The sequence below is a fragment of the Balaenoptera borealis genome, assembly GCF_965194805.1.
Source record: "Balaenoptera borealis genome assembly, chromosome: 8".
NCBI classification, from domain to species: Eukaryota; Metazoa; Chordata; class Mammalia; order Artiodactyla; family Balaenopteridae; genus Balaenoptera; species Balaenoptera borealis.
This window is the reverse complement of record NC_138865.1, coordinates 67,732,895-67,749,914: the sequence shown is the minus strand read 5'-3', so window position 1 is coordinate 67,749,914 and position 17,020 is coordinate 67,732,895. Positions and strand designations below refer to the sequence as shown.

Here is a 17,020-nt window from a genome sequence, read left to right as displayed (position 1 = left end):
AAGGTGTCATTCAAGTAGAAGGAGCAGACTTTTAAGCAATCAACCCACATAAAAATATAACAATGAACTGTGTCATACTTTATGAAAGAAAACTGCAGAGGGCTAAAAAGGTGTACCTCAGAGTGGGAGGGGGTGTCATGGAAAGTCATGAGACCCGAAAGGTAAAGAGAAGTGACCCATACAGGGTCAGGAAGAAGTATTCCAGTCAGAGAGCACATGCAAAGGCCCCACAGCCGGAAGGAGCTTGTGTTTGAGGAGCTGAAAGAGGGACCATTAGGTAAGGGGGTAGGGGGGAGGATACAAGAGGCAAGACTGCTGGCAGACCCGCGTATGTGCTGTCTGAAGGAAGAATGTGGCTCTTCTCTCCTCCTCGACTCCTGTCCGCCACATTTTCTAGGTACTTTATATTGTAGCAGGAAACTGAAATTATTTTAGCAAATCAACAAGAAGCACTTAAGCTGCTTACTTACGTAGGACAGCAGTTTAAAAATATCTCTGTTCATGCACCGGATATTTCTTCAGAGGGTAGCTTGGTCTTTCAAGGATATTCTTTACTTCAGAGATGGAGTCTTCCTATATAACAAAAAAAAATCCAGCAATTGCATTACTCATAATGTAATACAGATCAAGGATATCTGGATGTGTAGTTTTGCATTTAAGAGGTCTATGAATCCCATATATGCCATATATATTGTGTTCATGATATATGTGTGTATATAGATATTATTTCTTTTCTTCCCCCTCCCTCCCTTTATCTCTCTTTCTCTTTCCTCTTCCTTTTTCTCTCCCACGCCCCCTCCCTCTTCCCTTTCTTCCTTTTATTCTTTTTACATTTTAAAGGGATTCCCTTACTTGAAAAAACTACGAATTAACAAAGCAAAGCAAATGACTTTGCAGACAGGCAGTAAAGTAATCCACGACCCTGGTGATTAGGGTAATCAATATTCATTTAAATGCCAGCATTTAAATAAGTCAAGATGACCAATTCAACTACATGGTATAGTTAAATCCAACCAGAGGGGGCAATGTCAACCTTCCAGTTGAATTTTTTTGAACTGGTGACAGGTCACAGCTAATGGCTGTACATCTGCAGTAGACAAAGTGCTGGGTTTATCTATCTATGGGTCAGAAACACTCCCCTCACCCCCATAAAAGTCAAACAGTGAAAAACACCTTATGAACTTTGAGGGAAACTTTTTTCCATGTTGTGAGCTCATGCAGACCACACACGTCCCTAGATTCTTCCCTGCACAGGGATTCCTGTCCAGAGTGGAAGGAAATGTGCTTCGGGCCAGTTACACTGTGTTCTCTAAGTTCTTTGACAGGACCATGCTCCCTCTCGCTGCAGGAACTCTGCTTGATGCGTGCTGTTCTCCAAAGTAGCTGCTACTCATCACTCAGATTGAAGCTCCACTGTCTCTTCCTCAGGGAAGCCTGCCCTGACTGCCAATCAAGTCAAATACTCCTTTTCATACACTCTCAGGATACCATGTAACCTCCTTGGTGAGCATCACAATTTTACATTTATTTCTGTGGTTACTTGATTAATGTCTGTCTCCCCTGCCAGACTGTGAGACCCAGTTCCCATATTATTTTGTCAGCAAAGATCTAATTCCATCAGAAGCCCTGACCTTGTTTAGGTGTTGCTGAGATCTGTGGGACATCAGACGACTGCAGACCCTTTCGTGGATCTTCTTCCACGTGGACTGGGACCCAGGGTGGAACCTGCTCAACAGAGTAAACAGGGTGGAGTATTATGCAGCTGATAAAAAGGACACTTAGAGTGCATAACAATAAGGGTCGATATTTATAACTTAAAGGTGAGAAAAAAAGCAGCAACATGCAAAACAGTGTGCATAGCATGGTTTCAATGTCTTTATTAAACCTAGGTATAGGAAAAGCACTGGGAATAAAAACAACCAAGATGTTAAAAATGGGGTGTGTCAGGGTGTGTGACTCTTTTCTTCTTTGTAATTTACTGTGTATTTTAGATATTTCTCTAAAGAACAAATCCTACTTTTACTTTTAAAACATGTAACCCACCAATTTTTAATACAAAATTTAATCCCAAATGTTTTCCACCACGGGGTATTTTATGTGTCATTTACTTTAGGCCACCCAGACCCAAACTAAACCACAGATCTTACAGTGTCTTTCAGTTCCTCAAACAGGCTGAATTTTCTCCCTTCCATAGGCACTTGCCAGCGCTGCTCCCTCGGGTAGAATGCTGCCACCCCCAACCCCCATCCCCGCTCATGTTGAGTCCTACCCACCTTCAGAGCTCAATTCAGTTATTGATTTCTCAGGAAGATCCTTCCTGAGCCCCTTCCTGTAGAGCAGTGGTCCCCAACCTTTTTGGCACTAGGGACCGGTTTTGTGGAAGACACTTTTTGGCACCGGGGTGGGGCGGGGGGGAGTTCAGGCGGTAATGCGAGCGACGCAGAGCGGCAGATGAAGCTTCGCGTGCTCGCCTGCCACTCACCTCCTGCTGTGCGGCCCAGTTCCTAACTGGTACGGACTGGTACCGGTCCACGGCCCTGGGGGGTTGGGGACCCCCGCTGTAGAGGAAGTCGGCTTCCCTATTTCATGCACTTGGAATCCATTCACCCCTCATTCATAGCACTTCCCCCAGTGGACATTTTGTCATTATTTGGCTAATGTCTGTCTCTCCTCCTAGACTGAAATTGGGACTGAGCCTCCTGGGCTAATAGCTCATCTCAGGGCTTTGAATACCACAGTAGGAATTTAATACATATTTCTTGAGTGATTGAATTCATCCATTCATTCATTCATTTTGGGGAGGGAAGTGAGTACCAATTCTTAAGTTGAGGCAGAATTTGCAGTTTGATTATGAAAAGCACAGATATTGTTTTCTTAAAATGCCTAAAAATTTTAGCAATTTGGATAAAATCGTTCTCTTTAACTAATATACAGTAAACACTGGAAATGACAGAAACATGTGAGAATCAATCCAGTTGTTGTTATGGCCACCACACTAATGAGTCCCTGTGTAGTTGCCCCTCTGCTCGGTTTGAGACCCACATCCAGGCCACCCATCCTGGCTCCCTGTAATGAGCATGTACCCTCTGGTTTCCAGGGAAACAAGCAAGAGAATGACTGGATCTACACAAATCCATTACCAACCCAGGAAAATGACTCACAGCAAATGAATGAACCACCTAAAGCACTGCCCATGTTTAAGCAAAGGCAAGACACATCATTTTTACAATCCTCTAAGAATTTTTAAGATGAAGAAATAGAAATATTTTGAAGCTATACATAAAATTGGCATTTAAAAATAGCCACCAAATGGACACTGCAAATGCTTTTTCATTGGTCTTGAGTAACCAGTGCCAGAATTATCCATACACTTGTTACCCTTATTACTATATACAATCAACACTATATTTGAAGACCTCTGAGAATGATGAGTCAACAGGCAAGAGCAGTGCTCTGCCTTGATTATGGCCTTCTCCTTGTGCAGTGGGACGACTGCGGATGGATGCTGAACTGAGGATGGATGCTGAAGGGATGTGACTCTATTCAGACACTGGAGCTAGGGAACCGGCTTGAGAGTGTTTCTCCCACGTTTGGGACTACCATTTCCCATGCTGCTAGTTAAAAGGGTTTTCCACTTCCTCCATTAAAACCTTGGGCTGATTCTCACTCCAAAACTTGCCTCCCATCTCATCCTTGCAAACTTGGCCCTTGCTGATTTCAGTATTAAGTCAGCAGAAACTCAAAAGGTATTTCTCATGCACTTCTGTGATCTGAGCAGAGGGAGACTTGTCCCAGTGGCTCATGTGAAAAGAACGGTGAGTGAGGCAGAGCCTAAGCACTGGTAGTGAAACTATGCCCCTTACGGTTGACTACCAGAAATTCTTGAGCTTGACTTACAGAAGATAAGGAAACAGCTTGATAAAAACCCCTCTTCTTACAAACCGCCTTTACTGATTAAGCTTGCTTTAGTTGTTTTTATTCTTTTTTCCCTTCTTTATTTGCATACCCTCCAAGCTTCACATAGCCTAGGGTAATATATCACAAGACTTCTTAACCGCCCCTATAGATAAATAGATAAAGCCTCCGACATCACAGGTCACTATAGTAATGGTGGGCTTAAGTTGTTTTACAAGAACGTGGAGTTGGATCCTGTCTAGTTCAAGCTGGCTAAGACTGGTTGGGATAACTGACCCTAAAACTGTGTCTGCACAGTTATCTGATGAACAGTTTTTTGACATCAGAGGGCCAAAAACTCCACCCTCAGGTCATGCTAAGTACCTCCATTTTTGAACATGCATCCCATGAAGAAGCATGTAACCCAGATATGCCTGGGCAAAGTACCAATTACTTCACCTTTTCTCTACCTCCAATCCCATTTCCCCATGCCTAAGACCACCCTGCTTTTTTATCCCATAAATATCTCAAGCCCCTTGCCTTTGGGGAGGTGGATCTGAGACTTGTTCTCCTATCTCCTTACTTGGCTGCGTTGTGAATAAACTTTCTCTGCACCTCAGCATTTGGCTAGCTGTGCATAGGGCAAATGAACCTGGTTCGATAACAGTAACACCTAGTGTTCCAAGGGCTACTTCTGTGAGGTCAGTGGGGAATGGATTCTTCCACAGGGGCTACACTGAGGTCAGTGAGGAATGGATTCTTCCCCAAGGATACAAACGGATATCCTTTACTCAAAACAGCTGCCTTAAAAATATTATCTTCAGTGCCACTTCCCTGGAGGTTAAGGTGACAAGCTATCCTGGGTGCCTGGAACTAAGAGGTTTCCCACAGTGCAGGACTTTCAGCGCTATAACCAGGACAGTCTTGGGCAAACCAGATAGCCTTTGTGTGACCATGTTATACTTTGTCACCTTATTTACAAATTCATAGTTTGATTAGTTCCAAACTTATCAGTTTAGAGTGACTTTGGACACAGAATTTGCTGACTTATCAGAGATAAATGATTAAAACTCTGGTCTGCAGCCAGAGTCATCATTCTACAGTCAACTGTGCTAATTCCTGTGAATGACTTGCAAAAGCTCCCCACTACCTTCCAACTGAGCCCAAATTCCTTAGCTTGGTTTCCACAGTCCCCCTCAGACTCTCAGTCTTGGCACCCACTATTCCCCAAGGCTGCTCTAACTTCTAGAAGCTGACAGCACCCCCTGCCTTCTCACCTCCCATCCCTCCCCTCCATTAACTATCACAATCCGATCCCCTCCCCTCTGGGCCCCCATGAAAATGCCACCCCCTCCATAAAACATTCCAGAGTACTTTCCTTCTCCTTTATACTCTGATAGCATTTGGGCTGTACTGTTCTCAAAGTTCTGCCTTGTAGAAAACTGTGTACATTTTTTTTTAACATCCTCTGCAAGTTCTCAGAGATCAGAAGAAATGTCTTAAATGTTATCATTTCTATTCCAGGACTAGCAGGTTAACTATCAATCCTGTTTTTCTTCTGAGGCACTGTTTTTTTCCCTTGTGTCAGCAAGTATTTATTGAATGTCTACTAAGTGCCATGAATTGGTAACTGATTCTTCATGTGTCTTTTTTTTTAAATTGAGGTATAATTGGTGAGGCACACTTTTAACCACAGATATTCTGCATTCCCCTCCACACACCCAGTACTAATCTCAAGGATTCTGACTCAATATGAGGCAATTCTTCAGTGAGCCAGAGTTGAGAATTACTGTCCTGCTGCATAAAGATACTCAGGAAAGACTGGTTGAACGAATGCATAAACCATCTAACAAATTTATTTAAAAAGAAACAAGGCCTTCCTAGATTTCCTTCCTAATGGAATTAACCTCCTCCTGCTCTGCCTTTCCCCTACATTTCGATTATACTTCTGTTAAGTGCACATCATAATCCATCTCACATTTAGTGACATGGGGGTATGCCTGCCACCCCGTCTAGCGTGTGAGCCACTGGGAAGCAAGGACGTGTCACGATCACATACACTGCACATAATAGGTTCTCAATAAATGGATGCTCAATTCAGTCCCTCAGAAAAGCTTGCTATGCTGCTTATAAGGAGTTTGGGTGATGTACGGAAACAAGGCACATGGGCAAAATCCATGAGCTTCTTCCAGTTCTGGCAGCAAAGAAGCACTGTGGGCTGCAAGAGGATGGATCTTTGATCACTAAACCCCTTTTACAGATGAGGAAACTAAGGTCTAAAAGGCTGAGTACTTGTGTGAGATCGCATAGCACTTGGAGACAGGTGAGCAGAGCTCAAGTGTCCTGACTACCACCAGTTGAAGGTTCCTCCCCTTCTCTGTTTAAAATAAATTCTAAGTCTTTACATCTGGGGTAACCCCCCACCTGCTCTGTTCACCTGTTAAGCTGCAGGCTGGTAGAAAGAGAAGCCAGAAGAGAAGGGAGACCAGGCCCAGAGAGGGGTGTAAATGTGTCTCTCACCACCTGTCTCTGGGAGCCAAGGCCAATTTTTAAAAATCTATGTTGTGTTATTTTCTTCCAATATAGTAACTAATCAAGGACTCACCATTACTTAGTAGATTTTATCAAAATATTTTACTTGGTTTCCTCAAGTCCATTTTAATATAAAGGTATTCTATCATTTCTGAAAAAAGTCTAAGAATGCAATGTCACTTTCTTATAATTCCTACTAAAATTTCAGTGCCACTTTTGTTCTGGGATATTTACTACAAGTCTCTTTGTTAGCAATTGTATTATTTTTATGTGGAGATTTCTTATTCTTATCACTAACAATGCAGAGAAAAGCAGACTGGCCTATCTTTCATTCAAAACAACTATCTTAGAAATATTATCTTTTGTGCTACTTCCCTGGAGTTGTGACCAACTGTCCTGGTTTGCCTGGGACCAAGAAGTTTCCCAGAAGGCAGGATTGTCAGGGTTAAAATCAGGACAGTCTGGGGCAAACCGGATGGTTAGTCACATCAGCTGGGAGTGCAGTTTGGAAAATAAAGGTTCCTGCTCTCAATCTCTGGCCTGCCCTCCAGACATATGCAATTGTGGGTTTGTGTGTGTGTGTGTGTGACAATAATATAAACAAGCCAACAAACGATGTCTAGAAAAAGAGAAAGAAAATACACCCACATATTAACCAGGCTTGTCTTTGGGTGGCAGGACTACAGGTGATTTTTTTTTCACTCCTTTTCATTTTTCTATAATTTCCAAACTTTCTATAGTGAGTTCTTTTATACTGGTGAAATCAAAAGCTTGAGTTCTAAAATTTATGACATAATAATGGATAAATAGTACCTATGCCAAGTTAGCTGTCTGTCCCATTTTCAACAAGCATTCTGAGATATGCTTTCCAGGGTAAGAGAAAAGTCTCAATTCTTACTTTTGGGATTATTTTTCAAGGAAAAATAATTTTTCATATCAAGGTGTCCCCAGCTGAATATTCCTAAGGAAGCAAACTGATGAAGTGACCTGACTTTACTCCTGCCAGACCACAAGGCACTCTTCTAGCAAAGAGATGGGTGCTTGCTGCTGACCTTTCTCGGAGAAGGGTTTGATCCAGAAGAGGGCAGGGATATCTGGAGTGCTGGGAGGTGCCAAATGAAGTTTCCTGGTGGAAATCGGCATCCCCTTGGTTACTGTAACTGGCCGAGGGCTTTTCAAATTTACTTGAATCTAACGATGATGGTGATTCATTCCTTAAAACAATCCGTTCATCTGGCTCTTTGATAACCTGAGTGACAATGTGCATTAATCTTTAGTTGTAGTTTTAGCTTTGGTTTGCTTAATTTAGAGCTGGGGGCCGGGTGGGACAGGGAAGAGAACTGAGGGCAAGATGATAGAACACCTGCCCTGGAGATCTCCTGCAAATAAAAGAGGGGTGGGAGTAGAGAAGACTAGAGACAAAATGCTCAGGAGTCAAGGGCGAGGAAAGATAACCAAAATTCTGTACATTTGGCATATATTCACAAGCCAAAATAAACTCATGCTCTGAGCTTTGGTTTGTGAGGATTGGAGATTATTGGGTTTGGGAAAGACATAATTTTTTAGACAAAATATTTAACTGCTACGGCAAAGGAAGCTCAGTGTACTCCATTTTCTTTGCATATATCCATTCTCATGTTGTAACATGGAAGTTTGCACCTTCACCTGAATAAACCAATCAAACTTTAAGAACAAGTGATTTACCACCTCTATATACAAAGGTACTCGATTAGAGAAAAAGTAATGAAAATCCCTACTGATAAAGTAGATATTGGGCCTACATACACCCTCACTGGTGATTCATCCTACAAATGAAAAGAGTGTATGTGAGGGGAATAAACCAACTAAAGCAAAGCAACTCAAGTTAAACTACAGCAATTCCATAACCAGCATTAGCTAGTAATATACTTTCCACCACTCATGGGAGAAAGCACGATAATTGACATTAGATAGCTGGAAATAAATCAGTTTACAAATGCTACTTCTAAAATTACCTTTACGTTAGCTGCAAGGCTGTCAAGAGAAGAAGCTAGAAGAAAGAGGAACAGGTATTTCAATGACTCATTATTACCAGTTACCCCTAAAGCTGCTGTTACATTTATTCCACAGAAGTACAAAAATATTACACAATGAATGAATTATCAGAGAACTTAAATGCTCCTTTGTAAATTATACCATCACCTTTAAGTCTTCCTGAAGTCACAGCAATTTATCTATTAGTTTTACTGTCCTCTTGAGGTCAACAATGAGGTTATATTAATGACAGCACGTATGGATACAGGAAGAGTAAACGGGAGTCTAAAGTGAAGCAATAAGTTCAGTAGCCCTGGGGCAGCCTGGAAAACTCTTATTTGCCCAGGTGCCCAGGGCCTAAAAGAAAGCCATTTGGCTCAACGTAAAATTCATGCCCTTTGCCTCTTCTGGCATTCCCTTTATATTTGGTTTACATAAAATCCTACTTATGCAGAAACTCTTGAGTGTACTTGTCCAAGGTAGATACAAAAATGAATACATAAGAGCTTGGAAAAACAACACAGCAAAAGTGTAAATCATTATGATTACCCAAGTAATCATAATAAGTAAATAGACCTAATGCCAGAGAATGGTAAGAATTACTAGAAGTAATAAATACACACAGAAAAAAACAAGAATAAATGGGATTTTTCCAGGTTGAAAAAAAAATGCTTTTGAAATGAGTATTTGCAAGGCTATGCTAAGGCCACCGTGGCTACCCCCAGCATGACTGGGGCTTAGGCAGTGACAAGGGACTGCTGATTCCCCAATGCCACTGGCAATAAGAAGGAAGATATAAAAAGGGATTTTTTAAAGCTAATTGTCATATCCTCTGGGCATGCACGTATGTGTGTGGGTATCTTGTCCCAGAAGCTCTCTTCTACCCAACTCCCAGCTGAGCAGGGAATTGGTAATGCTAAGCGCCTTTTCAGCTATAACCATAAACCTGCCCTGTTGCCTAGGAACCCCCTTGCTACTGATTTTTGAACACTCCCTTTCATGGGGAGTTTGTCCTTGTTCTCTAGCTTCTCAAAGTGTAGTCCATGGACCAGCTGCATCGGTATCACCTGGAAGCTTGTTAGAAAAGAAGGATTCCAGGCCCCACCCCAGCCTTACGGAATCAGAATCTGCACTTTAACAAGATCCCCAGGTGATTCAAATGCACACTGAAGTTTGAGAAGCACTGCTTTATTCTACCTTAGGCCTGAATGAATGAGCTGACAGGTGACCTAAGGAAAAGTCTGGCTTGGAAGCTACAGGGATTCCAAGGATCTGAGCCCAGAGGTCTGAACGTCTTCTGTAAATGTAAGTATGCCAAAAACTTGGTGTGTGACCTGTACACACTCTGTAACCTCTCTGGAACCTTAGTTCTCCACCTGCCAGGATTAAGAAAGACAAAGCCTGAGACCAATATGATATATGAGTCCCGTTGTAATTGAGCTAGCATTAAGCCCAACTGTCCTCCCTGGGAAAGGACATTTCCTGTTGCTTGATTTCACAGTAATGGGGAAGACAGTGCTGCTTTTATGGGCTACATGGGTGATTTTCAATCCAAAGGACTTAAATGTCAGAGGTGATGAAGCACTTTCTGCTTCAAACCCTGTCTTCTGTCCTTGGTTTGCTGCTGTAGAACAGTCACAGTGATTCAAGGACACCGGCTTGAGTTACCACAAGAGAATGTGCAGCCCCTTAAAAGTATAAACCTTTCAGCCTAAGATAGGAAACCCTGTTGTCAGGGATGGTACAGGTCCAGTCTCACCAAGAGTCAAGAGAATGGGCCACCACCATCCCTTTCTAGCCTAAGAATTTTTATTAATTCAGGAATGGTTGAAATTCACTGCCCTGACCTTTAGTATTGACATGGTTCATGTATTTCAATCATAAAGTAAAGGCCTCCCAGGGAGGCCTTAACCCAGTGCCTCTCAGTGTGTGATCCAGGGGCCTCCCCATGGGTCCCTAAGACCTTTCAGGAGCTCTGCAAGATCAAAACTGTTCTCCTAATAATATTAATCTCTTTTTCACTCTCTTTCTCTCATGACTATATAATGGAGTTTTCCAAAAGCTACATGATATGTCATTATATCACCACTCTGATGGCTAATGGAATGTGTGCTTGTATATTCTTGTATTTTACAAATTTCTCAGTTTTAATTTCTAACACTAAATATTGATAGATATCATCTGCATACACAAAGTTCATTGGGGTCTTCAATAATACTTAACGCAAAAGGGTACTGAAATCTAAACGTTTGAGATCCCCTGCCTTAACCTCACTGCTTCAGACAAATTGCCTCTCCTCCTTGCTGACATGGAATCTTGTAAAGTAAGTGTTGCATCTCCTGATCTCCACCAATCCCCTGCTGCTTCCTATCCAGAGAAATGGAGAGTCCTATATGTTAGCTATCAGTGGTACCTTAGCAAGAAGATTCCACCAGGACAAGATGCTCCCTGCTTTTCCAGCCCAGCCAGGGAACAACCACAACCAGAGCACGCTCAGTGGTCACACTACTCAGAGCAGTCTCCTTCAACAGCTAGGGGAACTCTGAAACAGCTTCTCAGCTGACTCTGCTCATGGGAACTCCCTCCCTGGAAACTCCACAGCGGGAGGGCACCTGAGAATTAGGCCCTGAATTTCCAAAGAAACATGTGATTCCTCAGAATGAAAGAAGACTTAGAGGTAGGTAGGATGCATTCATTCCCATGGGGAAACTGTATAGGAATAACAAGAAACTCAAGTACCTCTTCTCACTGGAAATGGAAAGTTTGAAAAGTCAGATTTTCTTCTAGACTTCTGGGAATGATGCTCTGAACTGTTCTCACCAAAGGGCTTTGCACTGTCCACCTGAAAGGAATGAGACTTGAACCCACTGTAGCTTGTATTACCCTCTCCTCATTACCTGTAATGCCTTTCTCCCCCTCAGTCACAGTCATGCAGGTGAGAAAAGAGGTTGGGAACAGATTAAATCACAGTCTCCAAGTATATAAAATGTCATACCCAATAGGGAAACCTGTCTGTCCCTACCTTCACTGAGGTTAGAACACGAAGACATGGGCTAACACTAGGCACAAATCATATTCTAACCACTGGTAAGGCTCCAGCCCAGAAAACAGCACGTGACATTTATTTCACTTTCTTTTAGAACCAGACAGAGTTTCATGTTCCTAAACAGTCTGAGCAGTACTGGCCTAGGTGTGGTCCTCCCTGAAGACAAGGGATTTTCACAAGGTGACATTTCAGCCTTCCACATCCCCTTCCACTCTGAGTGTCTATATCCTTGAAAAAAAGGATAGTGGTGACTGTATTATTTTACTTAAGGTAACCGTATTTTCCTACACTGGACAACATGATCTGCCAACATGTCAAAATACTTGAAATAGAGACTCTTCCATAATATGTATGACATAGAGTTGCTGGAGTTTCTTTGTAACGTTGTTTATTTCTGTTTTTTTTTTTTAATTTCAAGAAAGCATGTTATAATATTACTCTTCATTCTACTTCAAGAAATACTTTGATTAGAATTTACAATCTTGACAACATCAGGTCCTCTACATTTTAATGCTGCTACTTAAACTTCAGATATCATCAGGAAATCTGGCTAAATAAAAGAGCACTTAGGAGCTTGGCACATTAGTAAAGACTGTATAAGAATTTGTTAAGTAAAAGTATCAAGCAAGTTTTAATTCCCTAAGAAAACTTCCAAGATTTTAAGGTTATTTAGCCCATAATGGCATACACTAAAGTTGTATTTTATAAAAATTCATGTCACATGAGATAAATCAGACTCAATAAACTCAATTCAACAATATTTGTATGAAGCCATGTTTAAAGAGTGGTTGCTAGATTTTGCCAGACATTTTTACCCAGGTCACCATGAAGAAAACAGCTATCCTGTACTTTCTAGCCAAACAACATCTCTGTTCTACCTACAAACCAGCTCTATCTCCAGTCATCTCAAAAGCACCTTGCGGTTGAGATTTACCATATGCTTCATTTCTTGTGTCTAATGCATAAACATCATCACGGGTAACTTTAAGTCCAATTATCAACTTGACAATAATATCAATAGTTAACATTCTGAAGAATAAGTCATGAACTAGAATGTGGAATGGTGTTCATGAAAAATATGAACTAATACTGGAAGTGTTTTTAATGTGATATTAACTGTAAATATCAAGAAACGAATCTGTATATACAGTATAATTACAACTTTGTGGGAAAAAATAAGGCATTATGAACACCGAAAAAAGGCAAAAGAAAATGTATCAAATTAAACAATGATTTTATTATTCTGGTGAACCTGTGGGTAATTTTTTGCTTGAACTCTTCTACATTTTCCTTTACTTTTATAGTAGTCAAAAAATCTTAAGACTATGAGAACAAGTGTGATTAAATTTGCCTACTATTTCCTGAGGGCTAAATCTAAGATAACTTTAATTAAGGGTTTTGACTACGGCACATCATTGCATCTTCCTGCACACATATGTTTCCTGCTCTTAAAAGTGTGGCCATTAAGCAACAACTTCACTAAGAAAACTCAAACCAGTTTTCTTAAAACAGATGAGGCTTTGGTTTCAGATTGGTACAGAGTATATGCCAGCCTTTGATATGCATCTTCTACCACTGACAGTTCACTGATTTTTCTGGACAGTGGCAGGTTATCATATGTAGATAACACTCTCTATTAATAATTTTCAGAAATTAAAAATAGGGATGGCAGACATTTACTAAGCAAGTCTTCTGCATAAGACATCTTTCCTGACAATGACTCTAGGAAGTGAAAATAATTTAATCATAGTTGTCATTCAATTTGAATTTCCTCTATTTATTTACTTACCCATTTGTTTTCATGGTCCAACCTTCCTTTATTCCACCCTCATTCACACCCTCACCATTCAAAAGGACTGTGAAAAATAATTTTAGGCTCACGTGTCTTACTACAAATGGAGGTTTGCTTTCTCTGGGTATTTTGAAACTATCTCCAAGATTCAGTTGAGCTGACTGGTCCTGAAAGAAACGCCTGGTGAAGTATGGAGAGGGCGGCCGGGACTGCATGCCTTGGGGCAGTCTGTCGAGATTACTCTCCCTTGATTTCATCTTTATACTACTTAAGGGGAATTTTGGTCCATTTGATGTAGATAAAGGCCTTCGTGACTTACATCTTTCTTCCTGAAACCCCAAAAAAGAAACAATATTTTTAAAGAAGAAAACTCAATCAGAATATAACTGTGTTTAATTGAACTTTAACTAAGGTAGAAGATTGAACATCTCAGATTTATAAAACATGTATTTAAGGAAGGGCATTTTAAAATTTTTCTTCAGGTCAGGTTAGTATCACTAGTATATTTCAACTATTAGCAGTGAGATTTATTTGTATTATGAGAAAGTTGAAAAGTATCAGATACCCCCCCCACCCCATCATAGACAGATGATTGATAGATGTAGAAATATAGTGAGAGAGAGAGAGAGAATTTGGCATATACTTGGGTCCAGCAATTTCACTTCAAGGAATTTATTATAAGGAAATAATTATGGCTATATGTATAGCTAAAGAAATTCTTAGAACACTTCAAAAATTAGAAACCAACTATATTGGTGAGTAAGCACTTTCCTTTCAGCTCCAAACCCACCTTTCTATACTCAGCTTTATGATACTGGACCTGGCACTCTGCAAACCCCCTTCAGCTTTTCCAGCTGTTCTGTTAGGGTCCACCACTAGAGGGCGCTAGAGGGAGACTGTAAGACTAGAGGAGGAGGAAGGGACCGGGGACTTGCAGTTTTGCATTCTGCTCCTGTCAGCATCACCCCAGCAACCATTCTTCACCTTGACAGCAGCAAATGACTCCAGTTTATAGTTTTCTCCTACCATAATCCAAAACTAGCCTCACAGCACCAGGTAGCCAGAGCCCCTTGCTCAGAGATTTGAGTCTAGCCCCACAGGATCCTTCCTCCAAGCTCCTGGGACAGCAACAACGAGCAGTGTCCCTCCTTAGAGGTCTGAGTCCCAGCTCATCAAAGTCTCCCCTCTGAAATCATGAGGAAACACCCAGGAGAGCAGCCCCTCCCCACATGTCTGGGTGCCCTTTCTATGGGGTTTCTTCCTCCACTTTCTATGTTCTTGATGACCCAACCTCTTCCCTTTGTTCCCCCAACTCTAGAGGTGGAAGCTGCTTCCTGTAGTTACTATCTCCATCACTTCAGTGTTCCCCTTTTCCTTTCAGTCCTCCAACCCTTGCTTGCCCTCTTTTTTTTTTACATTAAATCTTTCTGTTAAAGTAACAGGTATGGTTTGTTTTCCAGACTGGACCCTGACTGATATACTAGCTAAGTACCCAACAGCAGAAAAATGAATTGCCAAAAATTATGGTACTTCTGTACAATGGCATAGTACGAAGCCATGAAAAATTGCCTGGCGTAAGCATACTTAAGGACATGAGAACACATTCATGACATTCGAAGTGAAAATATGATATGAAATAATATGCAGTATAGTATGATCCTAATCTTCTAAAATTAAAATATGTGTATGTGTGTGTGTGTGTACAGAAGAATATATTCAAAAAAGTAGTCATGCTCATCTCTAGATAGTAAGAATAACAGGTAATTTTTATTTTTATTTTGTCCTTTTTTCTTATTTGTATTTTCTAATTGTATAAAATAAATGGGATACTTTTGTTATAAGAAAACAATGAAAGCTATTATTTTTAAAAGTTAACACTTAAAAAAAGTTAACACTTAAAAAAGTTAATATTGGAAGACCTATATTAGGAGATTAAAACAAGATTAAAATGGTGGAGTGGAAGAAAAAGAATAATAAACTGAAAAATCACTGTGCACACTTAAACAGATAGGAGAAAACAGTGGGTAAATAAGGAGAGACTAAAAAGCAGCTATTGCCTTCCTGAAAATTAACCACTGGTTTCCCATTTATGAGTTATGGTGCCCAGGGGATCGATGGATTTGCACAGATTAGTGACCCTTCTCATTCAGTACCTCTTAACCCAAAGCCCACATTTTCAAGGTATTTTCTAGGACTCCAGGTGAGGTCTACAAACTATATTCATTAATTCTCTATGTCATTTTAAAAACGATTTTACATGGTTGCAAAATTATGGACAATAAGGTAAAACAAAAACAGAAAGAAATCAGGGTGAAGGGGAAATTAGGGCTGAACAAGAGAGTAAAATGAAGGTAGTGCTCATGGATGCCCCAAGACCCTCACTGTTACCAAAGGTGGCCCACAAATACAACTCTGAGCTTCAGCCTTAGCACAGGAAAGAAGGAAACACTACTGTTGATAAAATCAAGAGTAAAAGTCATGGAACAACAACAACAAAAGCTAACTAAACTACACATCAAGCTTGTGATCGTAGCTTCTGGATCATTCTGTTCTACCAATTATGCCATGATGAATACATGCCAAACATACTCACTCTAACGTGACAGGCTGAACAAACAGTTTGACTATGGAAATTCAAACCCAGCAATAAGTCTCCAGGTTTCTGTTTGTCCAGTTGCATCTAAACTTGGTAAACCGAGTTTAGGCTGAAATTCTTTAAATTTGTGGAGAAAATTTCTAACATTTCTATCACTGGATTCTCGATTATACTTACAAGAAATCTGTTTCTATGCAGAAACACACGTTCTCTGATGGCTGTCCTCGTAGAAAACTCTATTTTGGGAGCAATGCCCTGAAAATAAAACAGCATAAAAGAAACAAATAAAATGTAAAGAGGGTCTTTGCTCATCCTATCCTAACTTGAAATCATCCGAGAACCTAAATGTTCTTTTGTGTAGTTGGCATAATCTATACACATTATCTAAAATACATACATAATGAATATATATACAGTGAAATATTATTCAGCCTTTAAAAAGAAGAAGATCCTGCCATTTGTGACAACATAGAAGAAACCAGAGGACCCTATACGAAGTGAAATAAACCAGACACAGAAAGGCAAATACTGCATGTCTCACTTATATGTGGAATCTGAAACAAACTCATAGAAACAGCTAATAGAATGCTGGTTGCCAGGAGCTGGAGGATGGGGGAAATGGGGAGATGTTAGTCAAAGGGTACAAAGTTTCAGTTAGGCAAGATGAACACGTTCTAGAAGTGGAATGTACAGCAATGTGACAATAGTTAACAATATCATATTTTATATTTGGAATCTTCTAAGAGGGTGGATGTTAAGTGTTTTCACCACAAAAAAGAAAAGAAACAACAGTTTACAATGTTAAATGATGGATATGTTAATTAGCTTGATTGTGGGAATTCCCTGGCAGTCCAGTGGTTAGGGCTTGGCACTTTCACTGTCGGGGCCCAGGTTCCATCCCTGGTCAGGGAACTAAGATCCCACAAGCCACACAGCACGGCCAAAAAAAAAAAAAATTAGCTTGATGGTGGCAATTATTTTACAATGTATATATATATCAAAAATAAAGTTGTATACCTTAAATATATACAGGTTTTGTCAATTATATACCAACAAAGCTGAAAATAAAATAAAATACATACATAATAAGAATAGCTAAACACATATAATACTACATATTGTGTGCCAGAGCCCAACCAAAGGGCTT

At 40.5% G+C, this 17,020-nt stretch overlaps 1 protein-coding gene across 13 annotated transcripts in view; it reads right to left on the bottom strand.

The window, feature by feature from the left end:
- The window catches only part of SPATA6L (spermatogenesis associated 6 like), a 59,929-nt gene that overhangs the window by 5,489 nt on the left and 37,420 nt on the right, over positions 1-17,020 (bottom strand). For 11 of the 13 annotated variants that reach the window (XM_082404416.1, XM_082404415.1, XM_082404421.1 and 8 more), the window contains 7 exons: positions 16,051-16,128; positions 13,367-13,606; positions 11,179-11,281; positions 8,421-8,455; positions 7,479-7,675; positions 1,632-1,725; positions 471-573 (listed from right to left, as the gene is read on the bottom strand). In XM_082404416.1, coding sequence (XP_082260542.1) covers positions 484-573; positions 1,632-1,725; positions 7,479-7,675; positions 8,421-8,455; positions 11,179-11,281; positions 13,367-13,606; positions 16,051-16,128 — 837 coding nt within the window. In that variant the 3' untranslated portion in view covers positions 471-483. The remainder of the gene's footprint in view (positions 1-470; positions 574-1,631; positions 1,726-7,478; positions 7,676-8,420; positions 8,456-11,178; positions 11,282-13,366; positions 13,607-16,050; positions 16,129-17,020) is intronic. The other 2 variants (XM_082404418.1, XM_082404423.1) reach the window with 2 other exon arrangements.